This window comes from Cotesia glomerata, linkage group LG1 (genome assembly GCF_020080835.1).
Source record: "Cotesia glomerata isolate CgM1 linkage group LG1, MPM_Cglom_v2.3, whole genome shotgun sequence".
Taxonomy (NCBI): Eukaryota; Metazoa; Arthropoda; class Insecta; order Hymenoptera; family Braconidae; genus Cotesia; species Cotesia glomerata.
Genome location: NC_058158.1, coordinates 5337735 through 5364801, shown reverse-complemented (window position 1 = coordinate 5364801; position 27067 = coordinate 5337735). Strand labels below are relative to the sequence as shown.

At 30.2% G+C, this 27067-nt stretch overlaps 1 protein-coding gene across 1 annotated transcript in view; it reads left to right on the top strand.

Annotated features, from left to right (window-relative positions):
* Nucleotides 1–27067, top strand: part of LOC123267014 (laminin subunit alpha-1) — an 86139-nt gene that overhangs the window by 50071 nt on the left and 9001 nt on the right. Inside the window, exons 13-17 of the mRNA XM_044731488.1 lie at nucleotides 23731–23837; nucleotides 24405–24588; nucleotides 24675–25030; nucleotides 25828–26025; nucleotides 26248–26418. Coding sequence (XP_044587423.1) covers nucleotides 23731–23837; nucleotides 24405–24588; nucleotides 24675–25030; nucleotides 25828–26025; nucleotides 26248–26418 — 1016 coding nt within the window. The remainder of the gene's footprint in view (nucleotides 1–23730; nucleotides 23838–24404; nucleotides 24589–24674; nucleotides 25031–25827; nucleotides 26026–26247; nucleotides 26419–27067) is intronic.

Genomic DNA, 27067 nt, shown 5'->3' with positions numbered 1-27067 from the left:
GATACCATCGACTCATGCACGTATCACGTATGTGCATTTTATTTTATCTATATGAATGTGATCGGTCATCTGGTCTCAGTCTTAGCCAGAGTCTGGTCTCTGCCCACTGATGTATACCTCAACTCGCATACCTCGTCTCCTATCCCGGCAATCGATTTTATTAAGTAATGTCAACCGTCGACGATAAATGAAATCATTGATCACGCCGCACTCCATTAGATAATAAATTATTTTTAAATGAAATCAACTGTCGCTCAATAAATTGTTTATAAGCTTTCGAAGTCTTTAAGCTTTCTATTCAATTATCATTTGAGTAAATTATTGCTCGGCAAATAATCGCGATGAGGATTGAGAACTCTGTAATTTGTGATGTGATTAGATACGATACTTGGAACACTATTTTTTACGAGATTATATTCAATGAATAATAGACTCGAGTATTTTAGAATAATCCAACTAGAGTTACTGACTAGACAACTACCCAGCGCATATCTAAGTACCTCGTGTGCTTTGATCAAGATAACGGAGATATATGAAGCTGCTGAGGGAGGCTAGCCATCTTGTAAGAGAACAACGTGTGCAACTCCTCGATCATCTCTAAATATTTCTTTATTTTTCTTTTTTTTTTTTTTCAGAAATGGGTTAAGTAAGAAGGTTTATTTTTTTTTTTTTAATATCAAACACCTTTAAGAAGGCTGATAACAATCTAGTATGTAAAAATCAAGTCTCAAAAAATGGGAAATTTTTATTTAATCATATTGAACCGTTATATACATAAAATCCCGTGAAAATTATCCTAAAAATTTCAATTTAAAAAATTTTGTATGGATAAAAATTAATTTAACCCTGAAAGAAATTTCTGACATGGCCATATGTGATCTGATTTTGTTAATTTTTATATTAGGCTGTATCATAAAAATTTTTCACGGATATCATTTCTTTTTAATTCTGTTTTTCTCCAACTCAGATAAAAAAAAAGTATTCTAGTTAGGTTACAGAGCTTTTAATTATGAATAACTGCGAAACTTAATTAAGATTTAACAGCTTAATTTATCGTTGAAAATTTTCCTGCATAAAATAGAGACTACATTATTAATTATTATGAATCAACATTAATGCCGATGTCTGGAGTGTTCAGAAGTCGTATAGTATGCTCCGCGAACTAGAATGACATGTTGCGCACTAATATAACGATTAATAAACAAGGCTTAACGTCTCAGCACTAACGGTTATCATATTAAGTGTGTTTATGTACTCTAGGATTATAGACAAAATATAGCTGGTTAAACTCCTGTCCTGTACTGCCTCCATCTTCTTGCATTACACCGTCCACCGAGTTAAGGAATTCAATGTTTATATATTTAACGACTCATATTACACATTGCTCAACCTCCTATCAACAATACAACTACTGTTTCCACCCTCAGCTTCTCGATTCCCAGGAATTATTATTTCAGGCATTACTTATTTACTTATTTATTTATTTTGAATTGTCAACCTACCGCTTAAATAATCTAACGCCGATAATGTAAATCTTGAGCTCATACCCGATATAAATACCCAACCTGCTGTCATATATTTATCCTCCACTATACTATTCTAGTTTTAAATTCTATCGAGCAGAATTGAAATTATAACTGCAGTACCATGGTACTTATTCGAGCAGGTACTTTACAATATAGATACTATTTTATATTGTATAGAGTGTACCCCTTTACGTACAACCTGAGTCGCTTTCCAGCAAGACCAGCAACAAGAGCATGCCAGGTGCCTAAGAATATTCTCCCGATGGCGCTTGCTTTTTTATTTTTAAATTTACGATCAGCCGTAATTTTAAAACGATCGTCCAGTCAGCTGATACTGAGAGAGCTTTTACTAACGCTAATTCATGTTCTTGTTTGCTGAGACGTTTAAAGCAAAATTGGAAGATTCGCTTGAGTAAATTCGTCTTAAATCATTATTTTTTGTTATCTGCTCATATAAACTAACGGTCGGACTCACTATTGTGTAATTGGACAAAAGTCCTTTATTTTTTACACTAAAAATATCAAATAAATCAGTCAGAAGTTTGTAATTTAAAGGAATTATCAATTTTTTAATTTACTATCGCCGGAAATTGAACACGAGTACTTCGCGTTTTAATTTTCATTTATAATTCCAAAAAAATAGCTGAAACCTAAAGCTCTTGCAATAAATTATAATTTTCTGGAATTTTAATTACTTTAAGAAGTTTATTTATCTTTGAAGATTAAGTTAATTGTTAAAAAATGGCATCGTAAAAGATTAGGGATTAAATAATAAATGAAGATCATTAATTTGTAAGCTCGAGAAAATAACGAGAATAAAATTTTCTTGACGGGGAATCGCTTGTCCAGCAGTCGAGTCGGGTGTTATGTGTTATGTGTATTATATTGCAGAATGGAAGATTCTATGGGATGCGAGTAGCGCAATGTAATGCGTACGCAATCCGGTTTGACGCATAATCCACCACCACGTGTGCTTAGTCGCACCGAGAAATTCAGACGTGAGAAAATACACACGTATTATATTGAGAACACGGCAAACTAACACCCCGTTGACCCCATGCAGTTCAACAACTATCTATATAGATAAATAAATAAATAAATATAAATATAAACATACACACTTATATAGATACATATTGCTAGATGCATATTTTGCTGGGTAGTACATACTACACATGTATGTATGTTTAAATATAGTTATAAATATTTCAAAATTTACATTACAAGATTCTTAAATCGCGGGAAAAAGTACTTGACATTACACCCCTGTAATTTTTTTATTCTTTCTTTTTTTTTCTTTACTCAAAGCAGTATTACCCTGTGAAAAATTATAAATTGACGGTGGAATATAACGGGGATTTATCGGCCCTGGTGTACTTCAGTTTTAAAAAATTTTTAATTTGTAAATTTTGTTGAAACACTCATTAAATCTCAGAATAAAAAAGCGATAAAAAAATTTAAAAAGATAGGTAGGTATATAAAGTAACGTGCTACTCGATATGATTTATAAATATTATATATACTCACGATATAAGTTTGGATTTATACTTTGTTCAGCATGTATGGATGTAAATGAAATCGTAATATACGTGTGTGAGGATCTCTGCAATTTGTCACGGTCCAACCGGCACATTGTTTCAAATATCGTCTTAATGACAAGCTGATTTTTCTCTTTCACTTTTTGTACCCGGAGTCTTCTCTTTTTTTCGACCTTGACTTATATTAATGTAAGTGAAAAAAATTACTTTAGGAAGGCCAATTTAGTGCGTGAAATTTTTTTTTACTAAAACAAATTTGTCTTAGATGCTCCGTTAGATTTTTTGGTGATTGTGAAAGAGATAAGTAATAGTTCTGTTTTTTTTTTTATTTTTAACCCACGCCTCAGAAATTTGATACCGAAAGTTTATAAGTAAACATTTACAGTACCTAGAATAGACAAAAAAAAAATAACAATTTTATTTAATGAATTTAAATATTTTAGTGTCACATTAATCGATTGATTCGTTTATCTCGATGATTTATCGCAACAAATTATACGATTGTATATTACCATTCGCAATACTGCGTATTGCTCACCTGAAGATTAGCAGATAAAAGATAAATAAAATACCAATCATATATTTACTATAAAAAACAATTTCTATAGTCCTTTTCAAACTTAAATATTTTTATTAAAACTCTTGATAGTCATCTTCAAGTAAAATTAAATTTCTTAAACTAATTCTTTGAAAAAACTAAATAAATAAAATTTTCAATTAATGAAATGTTAAGAATAAAAAATACATCAAAATTAGTAACTTTAATTATTATAAATCTACCAAAAATATGCTATACTTTTAAATTAATTATTATTTATATACGGATTTCTAGTGTACAGGCGTAATAACGCCCTTTTACATCCTAAGCCTTATCATTCTGCTTAGTTAACTCTGCCTTATCATTGCGGCTATGGACCGACTTGTGCCTTCTGTACCGCATTTGCCCTGATCCTCACCACTCGGCTATTGGAACAGTAACATGGGAAAACCACAGAGAAAACCCATGTTAGTACAGTCGGAGCTGGGTTAAGTCTACAGTGATTGATAAGAAACTCTTCTTTATCGACCACTGAAGCATTAGGCCCCTCTCCTAGTGTGCAGAGATCCCTCGCGCTAGCCAACGCTGACTAGAGTGGTCACCCATTCAAGTTGTTGCTTAAAATGTGTGATCACCCAAGTGAGACGTGTGCCGCCCGGCTATCTCTGCCACTTCCAGAGGCTGGCAACGTAACGTAACGCACATATTTTTAATTATAATCACTGAAAAATAGTGGTGCGTGCTGGGATCGAACCCGGGTCCCACTCTTTCGAAAAGCGAGCACCGAGCCGACCAGGCCATTGCCAACCTCTTTTAAATTAATTATTTTTTATTAAAAATTTACACGTATATTTATATTTATACTTATACATATATATGTAATCGACTACTATTTCCATTCAATATTTCACGATACAATACAACATACACCTGCCCACGCAACCTTCCACTCGACGGTAATTTACCGGGAGGTAACATACACGCACCAGTGCCATTCGCAAAAGTTGAGCCGGAAGGAAAAATATTTTCCACCCACTCATTTCTCGAGTCAATACTATTTATACTATTTACAACAGTCTTTTACTCAGTCCGCAAGTGATCAATGATCACTGATCGGTATATCAACATCGGTACCAACTAGTGACTCTGAAATTGAGCTCCAGGCTAAAGGCGTATATCAAGTAGCTGACGAGTTACTTTTTTTGAAACTGTACTATAAAAACTGCCAACAAACCCCGACTCTTTCTTAACGAAGTAAAGCCGAGCCCAAACCCAAACCAGTACAAGTACACACAGAACACGTGAAATTACTGCTGTATACTAAATCTAATCCCACATTACATCCCTATCCCCGCAATTTTAGCGCCTTGATATAACAGACCCAGGCATTGAGAAACGCGCGAGAAAATCGAAAGGTAGACTTAGACTTCTTCTCGGTAAAATCTTTAAAGTTCCTTATGACACATTTTTTGTTACGACTTAATTAACTTTACTGGCCATTATTAAAAGCTGTTAAACGTTGTCATTAATCAAAATTACCACGGTAATTAACTTGGTAACCATAACAATTGTTAATGAATTACATCCGTGGCTTGTGGTATTTTCTGTTACTTTTATTCCGCCGCCTCGAATAAAATTATAGGAGCCACGAACAAAATTAAATTGATTAATTTTTAATATTCCAAAACAATATCAATTTTTCACCGAAAAATTTTTAAATGCTGTCATGTGCCTTGAAATTTAAATTTAAATTCTCTATGCTTTAATTTTCTTGTACCACCTTTAGAGATTATTATAAATGATTTAAAAACCAAGTACTAAAAACGAATCCATAAATCTCGTGAATTTTTATTTATTATTTTATTGAGTATAAACTTGTCTGTAAGCATCTGGCCATTATTAGTTCACGGTTGTTGGCTGTCGGTTCATGATCTAGGAATGTCGATAGAAGCAGAAAACCGAGCACCATATAGCCATACAGATACTGCCATACAGAACATTAATGTGTATATATATAATATATATACATTATACATATATATGGAGTATTTTAAGAGTACAGTCAGATGTATCTTCACCGTGGCAATCACCTCCTGGGTGGTCTGAGTAATCGCCATCGGCAATCCTGACTCTTCATCTTCCTCTGTGCTGGATATACATATATGTACACACATATGCACCATATATGTACGTATGAACACGTCTGTCCATACTGTGTACCATTCATACATACGATACCTGTATTGAGTCATTCTTCATGCGACACTCGTTCATGAAATAAAACGTAACGTAACATTTCTTATTCTGTTCTACAAACCACGCCGGTACTTAATCACATTCTCTGTCATTACATTTGCATTGACTTATGCATAACCCATTGACGTTATTAATTATTAATTTTTAATAAAAAAATGAGCTAATTTTTTCGAATTATTTTTAATGAAAAAATTCTCAGAAATTTTAATTTTTATAGTTTAGATTTTTTTATAAACCAAAAATTATGTTATTTTATCTCCCCAAGATGAGAGAATCAAAAAAGTGTTGGGTATTCTATAATTGCACTATTTAATTCAGGTGTTTATAAAATAGCTTATGAAATTGCTGTGAATTAGATGTTTCGGATAACTCTATTTTTGTTATACTATTTTATATATTCAAGGTTAAAAAAAAATCCATCCCCGAGTGTTTGCTCTGCTCATTATAAAGGGATTCATATTTTGTAATAAATAATAATATACCTGCAGTAAACCATGAAAATATACACAAAATAAGGATATTAAATAGCAACAATATATCTATAGATTCTTATTTTTATGTGATATATAGATTTATATTTATAAATACTATACACCGTACACTATCTCCTATAAGCACATCATTAACATAAACTTTAAATCTCGTGAGCAAGATTCACCGATCACGATTATGCATAATTAGTCCACGAAATGTTTGAGCTATGAAGCGCACGAATTTATTTTCTATTCAGCTAGAAACTTTTTTATATATTATTTTGAACATATACTGTATAATGCTATTGTACATATATATTTTAATAATATACAGCTGTAGTATTTTACCATTTTTCCTGGTTTAACACATCTCGAAATTTTATTCAAAGCCTCTCTCTGGCAACAGACCTTTTTTATTTCTAAAAACAAGAATTACGGGCATTATGTCGTCGTATTTATAAGAATATGTCCGGGATATGATAATGGGTTTAAGAGCGCATTGGAAACTACTATAACCCATTGAATAGTGTTGTGTCACTTGTGGAGATTTTATGGAGCCCTAATTCATGCAAACGTTTCTGTTAATAATAACTACACCACACTAAACTACGCACGGACCTAAGGGCGTAATTACTCGAGCTATAAGTCGATACTCGAGGTGAGATTTTACATCAAGTACTTATATTAGTGCGTAGGCGAGTAACGTATTAATAATCTTCTGTGTATAAATATTTAAGTCAATCATAATAATACTTGTTTATATTTAATGTTAAATTTTATCGTTGTGGTATAAATTTTATTAATAATATAATCGTTTATTTATTCATCAATAGTAATAAGTAATAATAATAACTATTAAAGTTAATTATTTAAAATATTTATTAATTGTTATGAGTTAGAAAATTAAAATCTCTATTTGTCAATAATTATTTTCATTGAATATAAATATAAAATACATTTTCTTACTTAGCGACACTTAGTCATTTTTATTGACAAAGTTTTCTAATGTGAAAATTACTAGTTTGTATCACTAACATCCTTTCATGTACTCATTTATGACCAAGACTAATTTGAATGTCTTTGATAATTTTTAAAAATGGTTTTAGTTTAAATATTTATTAAGTTTTTTTTCTCGGAATTTTTAAGACTGATTAATATTAGTCATGAAAAAAAAAAACTGATGGCACTAACAAAAAAAAATTGATGACTTTTTGTTAAATCCGAGCTGAAAATTGTTTCCAATGAAAAAAAAATTGAGCAAACCATAAAACATGAAATTTTTCGTGACAATCCAATTACGTGACATAAATTACAATGTCTGTTGAATTTGAAGCAAGTTAAAAGTTAGAGTGAAAAAATAAATATTTAAAATGTAGGGTACGTATCAAAGCTTTTAAGTTGTCCAAACGAGACACAACAGGAAGCAGGTGGTTTAAAATGAAACAACTAAAAGTATAGTATAGTAACACGAGAGCTTAATCTTTCACGGTGATAATGATGTTGCGTGTAAACACGGGTTTTAAGAAAATTATCGGCGAGTAAAGGGACAGGACGGAAACCGAGGGATTGATATTGCATGAAAAAATAAAAATGTGAGATGTCTGTAATGGATAAATAAAAAAATTGTTATGCCACTAAACGCGTCTTCATGTCGCTCCATATGAGGTCCACGAGAAAGTATCACCTGGACTGACTTGACTGGCTTTAGCTTGCAGGACCTGCTTTCGATGACTCGCCGACCTTACGCTGCATATACAAACATACATGAATATACATAATATATGAAGGTATCATATTGGCCACTACTTCAATAACAAACACAATAAACTTGTCATGTTTCATTTTTTTTAAACATAGCATCTAAATCACTGAAACATTGTTTGTATCTTTGAACTCAATTTGAGAAAATTTTTTTTTTTATTTTATTGTTGGAAATTCACTCAAAAAAAAAAGTAAATAACTTTTTATTCTAAAAATGGATTGATAATTTTTTTTTAATAAAATTTTTTTAATATTTCATTAGAAAATCAAATTGTTTAAATTTATTTTGAAATGATACACCTTAATAAAATATTGAAATATAAAAAATACTTGAACATGTAAAAATTTTACGACTCAAGTAAATTTATGTAAATGGCTCTGATAACATAAATATCCTTGTTCTCAAGATAATAAAATTGTAAATAGCTTTAGCTACTATACTGCCTGTTGATTTATGGATTTTTGGATATCAATCACCTCTCTATCCTCCAAATTAAATAGCCTCAACTTTTACGATTATTAACAAGCCGCTACTAAGAGATTTTCAGACAGAGATCGAGTCAATTGAAAGAGATAATAAAAACCGGCATCGCTCACTCTATTCTCTATTAAAATTTCGATGATAAAATACAAATATAAATATAAATAAATAATGTCAATATTTATCCTACCAAACAAATTGGTGATTGCTTATCGCGAGATAGAACTTTTATCAGCGCATTTAAAGTATGAATTATTTAAAAATACTCCGCTGATTCGCGATATTTTTTTCAGACGGCGCCTGTCGCAATTCGCCAGATCACTCTTACTCTTCTCTGCAGACTCTTCGATTTTTTTAGCACATTAAGGACTATTTGCGGTGTCGGTCGCTTTAATCTTTGTCCAAAGTAATTTTTTTACGTACACAATGTCCAATACAATATTAGCTTTACTTATGCGAAATTTAAAGGCCGTAAAACAAAAATTTAATCCGAAAATAAAAAAATAGCTTTTGCTCTTGAAAATTATTTTAAAAAACACGTGAGAAACAGGTTTACGGGAAATTATAATTTTTCCACCGAATATGATGAATATTGAATCCACATAGTGAGAAAGCTGTTGACAGGTAACATGACCGCACTCAAAGCGCTTCTGCGTTGCTGCTTGCATACTAAATAAAACACCAGTCAAAGTCAACTCACTTGCGACACTACGTATATAGATTTATACACATATGTGTACTTGTAACATAAAACAGAGGTAACATAAATTAGTGTCCTGCAATGTACAGAGGCCGTTATGCCGCGTCTGCCGGAAATGAATTCCAGGATATCGGGTGTGTTCGCGCACGTGCAATTAACACACGATAAATATCCACTTAAATATTTTAATACTTAACACTGAATTTATCAATATTATCATAATATATCTCTATTAATTATCCTTAATAGAAAATTTTTTTAAAAACAGGATGAAATTTTTTTAATTAATTAATTAATATCTCTATCAAATGTGCAGAAAAAAAAAATATTTATAAGGAAAATCAATAAGGAAGATCAAAACTTTCTTTATAAATATTTTCTTGAGTCAAGAATTATTTTTTTCTCTGTAAAATTTAAGTTTTCTTAATTTAAAAAAATTACCATTTTTTTTATCTATTTGAAAAATTCTACTATTACATTTGTTCTAACTTTATCAATTGCTCTGAGAGATCTACTTCTAATTCGACTAGAGAGTGGCTTTCCTCAAAAAATATCTAATCAATCGTCTCACAAAAAAGAAACCCCAATAAATAAAAATAAACCCCAAGAAACATGATTACTTAATGCGAAGGTATGAATAAATAATGTAATCAATCGATCAATATTAATATCTAGTCAAGTGATACATAAAAAAGGGAAAAGAATATATATGGATTACCTTGGAGTTAATATCACACCCACGTGTCTAAGGCGTACACTGGGCCCAGGTGTAGGGTAGAGTGATTTAAAGTGAGAAAAGTATTTATATTAAAAATAAAAAATTAGAGAGTAGTAAGTAATAAAAGAGAGAATTAAAATGATTAACATTCTGTGTATACTTGGCCATCTGGAATAAAGGGATAACATATTTAATATATAATACATATATTCGTACATCCATACGTCTACCTACACTACTACATACCTGTGTGATCACTAACACACATAATAGTAACGATATAAAGTCAGCATATATATAAAACATATAATAGTACTGTAGGATACGATACGAACGATACGAGACACATCTAAACCGTACAACTGAACGACAGCAACCGAAGAAGAAGAAGAAGAGATGGAGTTGGAAGGAGCGCAAAGCCCAAAGCTAATGGTAGCATGCCAGTATCTCGCGAGCCGCGTTACCAGTAGGTTCTTTCACTTCTATTGGTTATTGTTTGTTATTTTTGTTGTTGTTTAAAAAAAATTTGGTTCGAGGTTTTGCAAAAGCGACAATGAATTTGATTGTGCGAAAAATTTATTGGTTAGTGCATTAGTGTCGGTTGTTATTGCGATTAATAAATTAAAATTATTGTCTCCATATCATTATTATGTAGAGTAAAAAATAATTATGGGGTAGCGAGATGTACTTTGGAAGTTGTTGGACACTCTGGACCCGGGGCGTCCTGGCCCTTGGAGTGACTAGTCTTCTTCTGAATTATAGCGCCTCAACAGTGGCGGCAAATCGGCACCGACATAATCACTACCTTAACAATCAGGGAAAACAGTTCTATCATGATAGTTACGGTCACGGAGATGATGAACCGAAGGTGTCGGAGCTACCTCAAAATTTCCATCAGCGGGGTCACGTCCCGCGGGATAAAAACCGCAGCGACTGGGTTACTTTGTACCGAAGAGATAAATTGCCCTGGAGCAGTGGCTGGTACGGAGGTGAATCCACCAGGAGTAATCTCAGTCTTGGGGATGAAGATAGAGAACGGTTTAAGAGGTACTCTAAGTACGTGGGTTACACGACTTCGCGGTTGACAGTTAAACAACAGCCTATGGCCTACGTCCACATTAAGCCGGCGACTTCGACGCCCACTAAGAGAAAATGTGTTAGATGTATGGTTGTATATAAGCCCTGTAAATCGCCCCCGAAGATCGTACTTCCTGTTAACAGGTATCAGGAACCCGCGAAAAAATGGCGAGGATTAATGTATGGTAGGTTTTATTTTTAATTCTCCTCGCACAGTTCGTTGTATTGTCTATGCTATCAATGATAGTGATTTTTAATATATTCCGCCAGACATCTTAATATTTTTTTTTTTGCTTTTACGAATTGTTATCATAAAAAAAAATTTATTGTAAAAATTAATATGTAGGAAGAAATTTTTTTATGTATTGATTTTTTTGAAAAAATTTTATTGTCCGGTACTTTATAATTAATGAGGATGAACTAATACTATGACAGACATTGGACAATTTTTGAATTATAAATGAAAAATTTTGTCTTAGATTTTTATGAAAAATCATTGATTAAAATTAAGAAATTGTCTAATGTTTGTTACCTTCGACAACATAACTATTTTTAGAGTATTTTTAACTAGCAAACGTTATCTCTGCGATGATTCAATGGATAATCGTATATTTTCCAACTGATTACTAACGTAAAAACGTGAGCTTTATTAAAAATACAACTTAATGTGTCATCTATTTAAAAAACAACCTAAGAAATCCCAGATAAACTGAGAACTACTTTTTATCTAAGAAAATGATATAATTTTATAACATAAATAAAAAAAATTCTTAAAAATATTATTTAATATCATAGAAAAATTTTGTTATCTAAGTAAAGTAATAAATAATATTTAAAAATTCCTCAAGTCACAGTAGCAGGAAGAGAGAATAATGAGGCCATAAATAAAAAACTTCCGATTATTAACCTTTTTTTAAATACTTTTTAGATACTAAGTAAATATTTATCTCCACAATAACTCAGATATTAAAATAGAAAAAAAAATAATGTAGGTCAAAATGAACTTCCTAAAAAATAATCAAAATTTTATCTTGTATTTTACAGTTTCAATTGATCTAAAAGTTTTAGATGTTAAAATAAAACTAGATTAAATGTTTATTTAATAAATTAAAATCAATGGTTCACTTTTATTTTTCAATGCACACAATACAATGACTGGCTTTGAGTAAATATCATGTACGCGTGTCTGAGCGCGAAAATCGGTAATCATGCGTTTTAAATTTCCACCAAGGAGATCTCAATACGTGGGCGTAAAAAATAATCGTAAACAATCCTCCATTTTATTTATTTATACGGTGAAATATTTGCCAACAATTACCGCCCTTATATATTATAATAATATTATATGTTCACATTATATTATCACTTAATAGTTGATCAATCATAATAATTACCGCCTCAGTCATCCGTCTAGTAAAAATATCCTGAGGGAATCATAAAGTGATACTTATAAAATAATAATTATGCTATAAATCATCTCGTTAATAGCAATTGTATGAACTCAATATTAATTAAAGTCCGTGTAGTGGCAGAATTTCAATTACCTTTAATTGTATCGTGTGTTTATTTATACAGCCAATAATTGATTCCAACGATCTGTACACTTAACTGACATTTGACATTACACTAATTGTGTAATTACTATCAATGCGACATACTGTCACGTACATGCCTCGGGAGAAATCACTGGAATTTTTTTGCTAACTACCAGGTACACCTGCAATCTCTGTACTATACTCATGCACTCGTAAACTTATAAAATGTCTCGACTATTTTTATCTAAAAAAATTTCCGGTAATAATTAATTACTAATAATGAAAACAACTTTTAGATATAATCGTGACTATAGAGCAAAAATAAAATTACTTTACTAAATATATATAATTACTGTTAAACACGTTTAGTCATATTGACACGTTATTTAGTTAGGTATATATTAAGAGTATCAAAGAAGATATACCATTGAATATTTTAATTACCAATATATGAACTCAGTAAAATTATTCACGCGTTACGGTCTACTTACGTAAATTTAATTAACTATTTTATTTTACTTTATTAAGAGAAATTTATCATTATTTCAAATTAAATATTAACGGGTGAATATTTTACATATTAAATGAGAAATATTTTTTTAGGTACATGTAAGTATCGTTAAATCACGAGCGTGTTTACACGATGGTGAATAAATAAATAAGAAAAAATAAGTCATCCATCGTATCATGAAAGTTTGTAAAATCGGGAAAAGGTAGAACACAGAGAAACGTTATACTACTTGCAGGACACACATGCAATGTTGCTGAGTATAAATATGCGCTATGGCTGTAAGCCAAGCCGGCACTTTTGAACTTCCGTATTATCGCGATATCATCGTCCGTAACTTAACTTCCTTCCTGTCGATTCCCTTTAGATATATTTAAGCATATTTTTTTTTTTTTTTTTTTTCATTTTCTTTTATAATATAAAAGAATCCTTTGAACATTTACTTGTCAGAAAATTAATTCAAAAATTTATCAATTGGCTTTATCATTCGCGATTTAATGAACTTTAATAATTTTTAAAAGCTAACAAAAAAAAAAGTACACTTTTATTAAATTAATTATTGCAAGTATGTAATTTTTTTTAATTACCCAGTCATGTTTTCTTGTCTTTAGAATTACATTGCGGATAACGTTTTAAAAAGACTTAAAACAGAAAGTTTTGGAGTATCGATAACTTGCAGGTGAATCTGTGTCTGGGTGTACCGTTGACCGGGCGATCGGCACGCAGAACAGCGGAAAGAAACAAAAACAAAAAATTCCCTCGGCACATGCAAGATTCCAATCTTGAATCGATTATCTTATCTGCATTCTCGTGCATGCTTTATATGTTCGCTGATAGAAATTATTTTTTATCTCCGGCTTAAACTTCCGGCCGGCCGCATGCTCCTTTGTATCCACAAACTATTAAATCTTCCGATTATATGCGCCTCTTTATTTTTTACTTAACTATCTAAAAATATTTAATTTATAATAATTATAATTTATTATATACTTAAAAAAACACGACATGAAGAACACTTTAAATTTACTACTGCTCATTGCTTGGGTTTAAATTATGTAATCGTATTATGAAAATTGGTGTCATAGCGCTCGGTATAATCCAAAATTATAGTGTGAAATAAAATATAATAATATAATATAATAATGTAGACGCATATATTTACTAGCTACATGTAACCATACATATAAATTTATATAGAGAACGATATAGAGCATGTACTAGTGAAGAAATATTTTTATGAAATGCATAAGTACCGTGGTAAAACGTAGACGTTCGAATATATATATCTTAGTTACTTATATATACATTTACACATGCGTACCATATAAATTCTCAGATTACATAGGATTTTAGACGACGTCTAGTCTCATAGAAAATGTCTCTAGAAATTAGGGCTAACTAATTATAGCGCTTCCGAGGATCTAGAGGGAACTATGCCAACTGTATAAATTATTATTATCATTATTCATAATTAAAAAATTAAAAATTAATTGAAATTATCTATTAAGATTTTTTTACATATGAATAAAGATTTTCAAATTATTTACATTTCGCTGAAAATAAAATTTTGTTTTTTAATTTTAAATTTTGAATAAACGTGAATTTTATTAATAACAATTTTTTTGATAAATTATAATTACATTCTATTTAAATAATTAAATTACAATTAAAATGGCTTGTAATGATAATAAGAATTATTAACTGCTGACATTGAATATAATCTTAAGATATTAAATACTTAGAATAATATATAAATTTAAGAGTAGACAGTTTTTTAAAATAACATAAGAATGATAAAAACGTCAATTGGACATATATATCTCATATTTAAGAGTACTTAGGAGGTAATGTCATAATATAAAATTTATTAATTTATTGAGTTCAAGTCAGTGTATTTTAATTAAATTAACGCAAGTAAAAGTGGTAATTTGACACGTGAAATCAGTTGCGAGTGTCAGTTTACCAAGAATTATTGACAGTTGAATATATTAAATAAAAATTTTTGCAACCGCAAGGTACACTGATAGACAGGAGTATCGGGATCGGCGTGGTCATGTCATATTCTCAAACCGCGATCGTTATGACGTGCACCATAAAACCCATTCTTGAAGACCGCAGACGTTATATTTTCGCAAATAAAATAATTTGTTTGACCTGAATATGTTTTGCCGGTGAAATATTATTGAATAAGATGATCAATGAATGAATGAATAAATAAATAAATGATAAGAGTACATTATTGATGGAAAAATTGATGAATCAGAGATATGAATGGTGATATTTTAAATTAAAATAAATTGTAAGTGACATTGTGTGAATAAAGTCGTATTAAATTAATAGTAAAACATGTCATTTGATCTGCTGGATAATAAATTCAATCGATTGTAATTATTGTAATAACAATCATTGACTGCTTCCATTCACTTTATACATTCATATGTTAATATATAGCTTCACATTTTATGCAGAGAAAAAAAACTCTTATAGCAAAAATTCTATTTATTAAAAAATATGAAATATCAATTGTTAAAATAATTGACTTTATTAACTCATCAAATACATAAACTGATTTCATGATAAAAAATTTATAAAAACTGTAATAAACATCTAAGAGATAATTATTAGATCTGGAATGGTTTGAAATGATTTACATAACACCTAATTTTTTAATTTTTTATAATCATCAGGTATCGCAGTAATTTATCTAATAAATCTTGTCACTCTTTATAGGAAATACTAGCATTACAACTCGTTATATTATCTCGATACAAAAACATTAAACTTGATACTGAAATTAAAAAAAAGCGAGGAAAAAAAACGATAATATCCTTATTTATCCGTATTAACATCTAAATATATTAAAGAGAAATTTTGTCGAAGAAATAAATTTTATTTCCAGGAAATTTTCAACTATCATAGGATAATGATTGTAGAAAATATCCAACGTTATCAATTTAAAAAACTATGTCTAATTTTAATAATAATTTTGTATTGCAATTTCAATAAATTATCGGATCGATTATTGCGGGTTTTAACTTAGGTATATTGATTAAATAGCAATTGGTTAGATAATAATAACCTCTCAGAGTGTACAACGGTTTGATATCCGTCAGACCCGTCGTAGCTATGCAGTTCTAGAGCTTCAACTTTAATTGAAGTTGTAGTCGAGTTGTAGTGGCTTAATCGATGGATAAACTATTGCAAAGATTCGAAGAGACCACCTGGTCGATCAGCAGTCAACCAACGACTGTCTAATTTTTAAATCTTGACTGACTTTTTTAGCTAAAAAAATTCCGAAACTTAAAAAATTTTTTTTTCAAAAATTTTAATAATTTTTTTTCTCAATTTGACGTTTATTATTTTGATTAAAATAAAAATTTAAATAGAAATTAATTATCATTTAGCAATAAATATATCTAATAAAAACAGACAAGATGATTAACAATCTGATTGACCTGCATTGACCTTTCACTCGAGGATCTCTGTAAGACTTTATGAATGAAAATACCTGCCAGTAAAAATACACTAATGTAATAAAACATGTAGACTCTACCTCCTCTCACTCGAGACTTAAAGTGACGATAGACGCTTGAAATTAATTATTTTAAAAATTTATTATCAATATAATAATAATAATGAATGTTTTTCCGGCAGATTTTTAATCTCTCAGCATCCATGTCACAACACTTCTTATTACCCGCCAATAAATCATTATTTAATAACACCTTTTCGACAAGGTGTTAATGATATTTTTATTCACACAAAAAATTCACTGAATTTTTTCCGCCTCAATTTATGCGAATTTTTATTTTTTCACCTTACCTCCATGAACTTTTCCGACGGTAAAACTTTTTACAAAAAAATTCTCTAAAAAAACTTAATTTAGTCGGTCGTGAATAATTCTCACTAGACGTACTGCTTGCAACAAATATGATCGATGGTCGATGATCCTTTTTACACGGCACGTGATGCAATTTAAACGACTCGGCAATCATAACGGCCTCGCATCGCATCAAGAAGCTATAGAGTTAAACGTCGCGATCTTTCATTTTTTTATATAATTATTTTTACAGTAAATCCCATACTCATAATAGCGATCATAAAGATAACGAGAATAAACGTATTAGGGATTACATTACTCAATCATCACGTGCGTTTATCTAAATTATATCATTATATAACAATTAAAAAAAATTGTAATCGTTCAATTTAGTTCTTTTAAGCGAGTATTTATTTATGTAATTAATCTTCAATAAAAGAGGCAGTAGAAGCCAGGAATTGTAAATATTTGTACCTAATTAATGTTTTATTTTACTTAGTCCCACTTATTTTGCAGAAAAAAACATAAAAGTTTTAAAATTTGATAAAAACTCAAATTTTTGGACAAATAATAATTTAATCCTGATCTCACATTAATCGTAATCTCAACTAATATTCTTCCCATGCATTTACTAAAGTTCAATCTACCAGACATTGATATTTTACTTATTGAAAATTATTTTCTCAAGGCAAGTAACTACTGATAATAATAAATGCCCCAATTCGCGGAAATATTAATTTACAAATAAAAAAAAAAAAAAATATAACTAATTGAAAGTTTAATTGACCGATAAAAAGTAATAAAAGGTAAAATTAATGTGACAACTGATGATATCATGTAGAGGTTGACCACGGTACACTACAGAGAGTTGATAAAAATCTTAACATCCATTAAAACAGTGTACATATATTCGAATATACATAACAAGCGTTTGGGTATTCGGGTGGTCTTCTATATACATACTAAGAGATTAACGTCTACACAAAATGTAGTTACACTTTCATTTCCTCCTGATAATATTTGAATATACGACACCGAGATATAATACTGGGCCTGAAGTTGAATTTTAGCAACATGTATGTACGCATAGGTGTGGATATTATGTGAATGTAGGTAATGTGTAAAAGATGTAAGGTAAGGTGAATCGTGAGAGCGTAGACTGAGTGACTGCTGCGGCTGTAACCGGCACGTGTTGCCGTGGGTTAAAATTCTCAAATGTAAAGAGAGTAAAATAAGTGTTGTGTTTACCTATATATAATAGAGTAAAGAGAAAGGAAGAAGAAGAAGAAGAAGAAGAGAAAGATGAAGTAAAGACATAGCTCGCGTGAACGAGACTTTAACGAGCTGAACAGATCCTCCCGCTATGGTGACTTTGAGATCCTTGTAGGCGTACCGGAAGTCTTCCCACATTGGTTATATATTTTTATATTTGCTTTTGAAGATCCACGCCGAGATTTTAACCCCTTTGTGAAAAATAATTGATGAGTCAATTTTCAATATTTTATAAATTAGTAAAATTTTTTTAAGAATATTTTTCAAAGAATTGAATTCGGTAAAAATTGAACTATTTTTTGATTTTTTATAAATAAAAATTAGCATATAAAATACGTTAAAAAAATACATTTATAGTTTTTTTTAATTTCCAAAAAAATAATTTTTTTTTCTATTATAATTTATTTGATAAAAAAAAATCTAGAAATCGATCAGAAGCTTTTTTGATGCCTATTTAATAAAATAAAAACTGACTGAATAAAATAATAAAATATCACAAACATAATCATAAACTACCGATATGATATGTAAATAAAATAAATGATAGCGCAATTGCGTATGGTTGTAAAAGTCATAACTATAAAATCCATGGAGCTGAGTATCGATGGGATGAGAATAACACAACAATAATCGGTGTACATGAACTGGTTAGAGCCCTGGAGGCAGAACTGAGCTTTCAAACTCTTGATATCATATTCAAATAAAATCTCAAAGTAAAGTAAACGTCTTTTGATTGGCTGGTTTTTAATTTTAGCAAAGAGCCACTCTTCTCAAAACGACAAAGTGAGTTTGTTATTGCATCAGTAAGAAAATACACAAAATAGTAAAATAAACAAAAGCATTAAATGAAAAGATACATAAATAAAAGATTGATAAAAATAATAAAGTCTAGACTCGTTATATTATCGGCGGTCGAGTGCAGACTCAACTAAACTCAGCTCAGAAGTTTGAGAATTTATAAACATTTAAAAGATATATAACGAGATATATACATAGAGATGAGAGGAAGCCAAAGCAGAAGTTGGAGATCGAGTGGTTACCGGCTCCTTGAGGGTTCTTATCGTCGGTCTTTAATCCACGAGACCAGGCTACCGATTCCCCAGCACATGTAAAAGCTAAATACCCACTGGCAATGTATATATAGTACTCTTTTTTGTTATTCTTTTCTTATACTTATACTTGTACTTGTACCCATACGAATTAACTTCTCGGCTCGTGGCAAAATAAATACAACTTGCTACGGAATTCGCCATGACGTTTTTTACGTCCCACGATGTTGGTACACGCGACATAAAAATAATCGTTATTAAGTACTGCGAACAAAATAATGTCGGGTTATACTTTTTACCTTTCTCGTTTTTATTTTTAAAATTATAATAAAAGTTTCATTTATAAATAAAATATGTATGTTAAGACGGTGATCGTGAACAAGACGTTGATGACAGAACCAGTGGCTGTGAGCTCATAAATCAGGTACCAATTAGGGACCAGCCACTGGTTCAACATCATTATTGTTGTAATTTTTCATCGTGATCGGTGATAAAATATATCAGGTTTGCTTTGTGTAATAATAAATTAATATTCATTTTTTACTTTGAGAATTTTTGTCTTGTAATCGCGTCTAGTAAATCATTTTCACCAAAATTATACTAATTTAGTATTCAATATTTTTTATTTTATTTACGGAGAAAAATTTAGAAAAAAATTAATCTTTTTTTTTTTTTTTTTTTTTTAAGTTGTTGATAATGTGTTTATTGAATATAAAATTAAATATTATATTAATTTACCAGGCCTATTTACAAATGGTAATTTCATCTCTATAAAAGTACGTATGTGAATTTTTTCAATGTAATTACTGGTCATATATTTGATATTATTACGTTTTTCATCGTGCAGTATTAAGTATCTGTAATTAGCTTTCAAAGTGAAGACATCTAAAAATATACAACGGCCGTCAAGTTGTCTTTTAATAATTTTTTGTGACCATCGATTGCGAGGATCTGGGATCTGTCGCAATTAAAAAAAATTGTTGTTCATTTAATTCTTAACTGAAATTGAAATTAAACGCGTTATCAAAGTTAAGCGGAGACCAGAGAGTGGATGAGCAACGAAATAAAATGCAGTAGTCAAAAAATGATACTCCATTTGTGTTCAGCAATATAATGTAAAGTACGCGGAGAAGAGTGTTTAAAGTTATTTAGTTATCTTTTAAAGATGTAACATGAGAATAAAGAGTGCGCGGTCCACCTACATCCCGAGGGCGCGTCTCGTTTATATGCTTTTTCCATACATTCTGACTTAACTCAATATATTTAACATTACCATTACCATTAACATAAACAGTGCCAAGCTATAGTGTGCTCTTGAGTCTCTTCTTCGTATGTATTCGTACAGAGTATAGACATTGATCGTTTACTTCACGTCTCATTCCACGAAAGTACTCACAGTCGTTTTACACCGTAAAGATAACGTGACGCGATGAGAATTGCTGGTTACAATATCAAACTTTTTCCCTGCCTGCTTCTCACCCTCCACCTTGTGTTATCCGTCGTCTTCATTCCCTGGTATGGGCTTACTTAAGTGGCAACACACCGGTATACTCATCCGGCTCTTATTTACCATTACCGTCCTTTCTGATTACAATAATATTCAGTCCTGATTGAGCCTTTTACTTTAATCGTTTAATTTTTAAACTAATATCATAAAAAAATTATAAATTAATTTGTAAAAGTTTATCACATGGATTTTTTATTGTTTTATTTTATAATGATCAATTAAGCGTTGAGATATTGTTGTTGGGAAAGAATGAAATTGACATAATAAAAATGATCACGTTATTTCTTAGAAGAGTCAATTAGCCACGAGATTCTTGAATAACGAAACAATTTTATGTGTCACTCAAATTATTATTTTTAATTGATAGTAACAGATTTTTTTAAACTTTCATTAATTTGAATCAAGCTTCATTTTCTTAAATTATTATTGTGTTCTTGTTCTCATATATCGAATAGTAATCCGCATTATTTTATTTTATGATTAATCCTCGAATTATTTATAGACAACTCTTCAATTTTTTCTAGAAATTTTTTTAGCATTTAAAAGCTAAAAATTTTGAATTTATTTAAATAATTTTTTCATTTGTATTACACTAAATAAATTTTTGAAAATTTGTCAATTAATCATCATTGAATTATCAGTAAAATAGTATAAAAATTATGTTTGCTTGCTTCGCATTATGAGTCGTGTAAAAAATGAAAAAATTTTTTATTAACTTAATAAATTTTCTCGACAGACACAGATGGAATTTTATAAAATTTTCCAACTATTTCTAGAGTGAAAATATTTAAAATTTTCTACATTATTAATGTTGGGATTATGATTATTATCATCAATGATTTATACCCTCAATCCGACTAATGAAATTGAATAAAACGTGAATTAGATATCAGAGTAAGTGATGACGTAAAAACATTAGAGATTTTAAAAAAGCATACTTATATACTCGATTTGCCGAGTTATTCGGCCTCAGGAGCTTTTAATTTCCCGCATCACGGCACACATGAATAGCCGACTGTTCGTCTCTGCAAACTCGCTCAAACTATCAAATGCGTACTACATATTATAACATACATAACATATAGTAGTATACTAGTTGCAAATTATGAATTATAAATCAGCGTTACGCGATACAGATACTGCTAACTGAAGATATTTATAACATATTTAAACCCGTATCTCTCTTATTAGCTCATTACTTATGTATTGAGCTAAAAATAAAATAAAACTTCGCACTACGATCTATTAAAAATTAAAAAACCAGCCATTATTAATTTATTGAACGAAACGAGCTCTGTCTGTTCCGTAATCTATTCCGTAACATATTTAATAAAAAACTTAAATTGAAATTCCATCAAATAATTTACAGTACGTTAACAAGTATGAATAATTGCTTGCAGATCATTCTTATCGCAAGCATCGCAACGTCTCGAGTATCAAAGAGTCATTTGTCATAAAATCATACACACGGTGACTCATTATTATGACGGTACTAAAAAAACACCTAGCCCATGCACTTTTAAATTTGCAATAACTCTATTTTTATTCATTTTTCACCGTGTTTTTTATCTCTTCATTTAAATTATTAATCTGAGAAATTTAAATTAAAAATAATTGTAAAATCTTGATGGAGATAATGAGAAACTTGTTAAAAAATGTATATTAAAATTAAAATTAATATTAATATTAACATCTGATAAATGTTAAATTAAAAGCTTGAGAGTTAATATTGTAAGATGACCATGCCTCGAGTTAACTCTCTTCTCCTTGTAATAGCTTACAATTTATCGATCAATAAATCGAAAAGCAGTCAGGTATCACTTACTGCGTAATACTACCTTCAAAATGGTTAATCACTAGCGTCCAAGTACACTCCTTCAACGAATAACATCAAGGTATGTGTATAGGGTTCTCGGATCAGGAAAATGTTGAAGAAAAAAAAATTTTAAAAGCAAAAAAACAAACAAGATTAAACAGTTAAATCTATAGAATGAAAATAGTTTAATCATTTAACTGATAAAGATCAAATGTTCTGTAAAATAAGCTCTGCATAATTTATAAGGAATCTTATTTATTTCTGTTGTAACTCAGATGCTTCATTAAATGGCTTACATTAGACACATTATCTTTCGGCTTTTGGCCATTTGCAAAAAATAAACTAATTTATTTTTTTATGAACTATCATACGTAAATAAAAATTTAGTCTTTGATCCCGTTATTTTGTGATGATACATTTTATACAGTTTACAACATACATTGTTTTTATAATATAAAGCTAAGGCTTTTAAGTATAAAGTCTGATATTATGTCAGACGACACTTGACTATTAAATTGCCGGTTATTAAGATTAGATTTAATAAAATGCTCTTCACAAAGTGTCAAAGTGTCAAAATGTCTAGTCTTGATGGAGTATAATAAAGTTATGCCTAGCATGGGCTACTGAAGAATAAATATTTGCTCATATATGCGTAACTAATTATGTAATCGGAGTTTAATATAAAAAAATATCACCGATGATAAAAAAAAATGTGCGATTATGATCAACCTGTACATTTAATTGTTGATGATGTTTAATTAATTGGAGACTTTATTGATGTATTAGAAAAAAGACACCTGTTTAATCGTGTCAGTAATTAAACTCACCACCTTTGTTATTGTGTACGAGATATGTTTGTAAATAGAGGCGTTGATCAATTGATTCACGGCATCGCTTTATCTCTTTGTCGTCTGGTTCATTTACATACAATGTAATACTTAATACTTTTCCCGATATATATGTGTGTATGTGGATATATATATATGGATGTTTATGTTTTGCGATCGTTAAACGTTAATTGTAATATGCGAGCCAAGTGCCAGAAGGCGTGTCTGAATTTGAATAACGATAAGAGTATTGAGATGATGCTACAATATTTTGCATTACTTGTTTTCTTTCTTAAATAATAAAATTATGATTTTTTTTTCTTCTTAGGATGCCGATGTAATATGATTGGTTCTGTATCTTCAGGATGTGATATCGTGACGGGGCAATGCAAATGCAAGCAGAATGTTGTGGGGAGACAGTGTCATCAATGTGAGGTACAGTCTAAAATTCATCAATTGATTTTTATTGACATGCTTCCCTGAAAAATGAAAAAGATATCTAGCGAATTTATTTGTAAAAACACCTTCAAACACTTTTGGACTGATAGAAAGATTTTTTATTATTTAATAAATCTTATTAAATTTAATTTATTAACTAATTAACAAATCTACTTTTGTTCCAAACAAAAATTTATTAAATGTTGAAAAAAATTTATTTATATTTAATAAATGAAAAAACTGTTTCCAAGCAAATGAATTCATCGATAGTTAGATAGTTAAAATAAATTTTTTGATCAGTATAAAATTCATAAATTTATTTTTTTTTTTAAATAATTTTTCTCAAAAAAAACTCTAAAAATCTTCAGAAATTCAAACGACTCCTTTTTTTATTCCTTAAAATTGTATATAATTTAAAAATTTTTATTTTTAGAAATCTTAAAAATATATAAAGTAAAATTTTTATAATAGTTCTTTTAATCAAAAATTAAAATCAAAAATTTTTTTCTGTCTTAAAAAAATTTTTGGTAAATCTTATTATTTTTTTGTTAATAAAATATTTAGATAGGACACTGGGGTTTATTGACCGGAACAGGATGTACTGCATGTAGCTGCCATCCCGTAGGATCGTACAATATCACATGCGACCACAATACAGGCCATTGTTACTGCCGTCTCGGAATCGGAGGTAAACACTGCGACAATTGTCTCCCAGGCTACTACGGATTCTCCGAAAACGGGTGTCAAGGTTAAATTATCATCATTTTTAATCTTTTTTTTTCAGTTATTTATTTATCTGTACAGTAAAAATAATAAAAGTGATAAAAATTTCAGCTTGCGAGCCGTGTACGAAAGCAGGACACATATGTGATCCAGAGACAGGCCGGTGTGCCTGCCCACGTCTGACCTGGGGCGAGCACTGCGACCGCTGCAGGCCCGACTCTTACGAACTGGTACCAGGTGTAGGCTGCAAGCCTTGCGCCTGTTCGCCGGGATCGACAAAATCTCAATGCAATTTATCGGGACAATGTCCGTGTCGTTCTGGGTTCGACGGGCTGCGCTGCGACCGGTGTGCGCCCGGTTATTACGGTTACCCCAAATGCAAACCGTGTAATTGCGACCAAGGAGGTACTCTGCAATGTCCCGAGGGGATCTGTCATTGCGATCGTAATGGACAATGTCCATGCAAGGTTATTAAATTTAAATCTTTTAATTTTTTCATTCAGAAATTTTATTTCCATTTTCTTGTTTTTTAAATTTTACTCTGCAAATACCAAAAGGGCGTATAAAAAATTTTTTATTAATTATTTCTGACTTTCTGCTTTGAAAATTTAACGTTTTAAACTTCTAGCTATAAAAATTAATAATTTTTGAAAACTCTAAAAATTATTTAATTCAGTTAGATTTTCATATAGATGAACTGTTGTTTAATTTCTACGTTTTGGTGCCTCAAAAGTATTCTTTTTTTAATTACAATTTTTATAGCCAGAAGTTCAAATCGTTAAACTTTTAAAGCAAAAAATTAAATTACAATTTTTTTTTATAAACGCCTTTTTGGCTTTAAGAGCCGGTCCCTATGATTGCAGCTTTTCATTTCTCGTCTAAACAAAGAAGATTTTCGAAAAAAACGCTCAGCTACGTAATAGATTTTTTAATTATCTATTTTATAGCTGAGCGTTTTTTTCGAAATTCTCATTTGTTTAAGAGAAAAACATATAACTGCAATTAGCTTTATCATCACGAGTGCAACAAGGATAGTACCGTTTCTCGCCGTGAGTGCGACGCGAGAAAAAGATGGGATCGGCACTTGAGAAAAAAAAAATTCTTAAAACCAAAAGATCATTTCAAAAAAATTTTATTCTTTATTTTTCCAGTAAATTTTCACATTTTATCAATTTATCATGTAACTTTTTTTTTATGTAAAAAATATTAGAATCCTTTAAATTTCTAATCAGTCTCTTAAATATAAATTTTGTGAATTCAACAGAAAAATGTTTACGGAAGACGGTGTAATAAGTGCGTGGAAGGCACTTTTGGTCTCTCGAAAGACAACACCGACGGCTGCACAGAGTGTTTCTGCTTCGGAAGAACCTCAAAGTGTCAACAGGCGAGTCTCAGTTGGGGCTCTCGGCATCTCACGCACTCACGAACTCTACGCATCGATGATTCTGTCAATGATGTCATCGTAAGTTACTTGACACAAGGCCAACACTTTTTACTTATATGTATTATTATTATAATTATTTTTATTATAAGTCCGGTGCGACTAGATCCAGGAATTAAATGCCCTAGTCATGCTTGTGCTTATGAATGATTTAATATGTCCTGTCCTGGCATCAAGTCAGATTACTTGATTGATAAATTTTTTTAAAATATTGAATTCATAATTATATGTTTAATGTATCAGGTTGCCAACTTCGGATACTCAGTGGTTCTACCGACCTTGAATGGCGGTCTAAATCTGACGAACGGTCTATCGATTATACCTGGTACTTCTGGTGATGTAACGTTGCCGGCTAATCTTTATTACAATTATCCACTCTACTGGCAGCTTCCGCAATCTTTTCTTGGTGACAAAGTATGTTTTCTTCTTTATTCATCTAATATTTTTTGAGTTCACTTAAGGGAACTTTTACCTGGAAAATTCAATTAAAAACGATTTTTGTTGATATACTTAATTTAATTAATTATTTTAAACATTAAAAAAAATTTTTAATTAATTAATTTTATACTTAACTAGCAACCTTGCAGTTACTATGTGACTTCCGTGACTTGTGAACTATAAATAAATAAAATTTTGTTTTATTAAATAATGACTCTTGTTAAATTGCACTGTACTTTTTTAACTATTGACGTTTTTAAAAATATAAGCTCATCCCGATGTTACACTCATCAAGAGCTTTCATTTGAGTACCCACATGCATTTTGATATATTTTTCATATATACATATGTATAATATATATAAATATATGAAAAATTGATGTGGGTACTCAAATGAGAGGTTTCAATGAGTGTAATATCGTGGTGAGCTTATATTTTAAAAAATGTCAATAGTTGACAAGATACAAGGTCATTTCTTAATTATGTATTTAAAGATAGAGCATTTTCAAATGCATCCTAAATATTTATCATCATAAATTGACTATCGGTGAGAATGATATGAAACTTTGAAAAGGCACAAATCCCAGTCAAAACCTTTGCAATGAAACTAAATTTCACTAAAAAA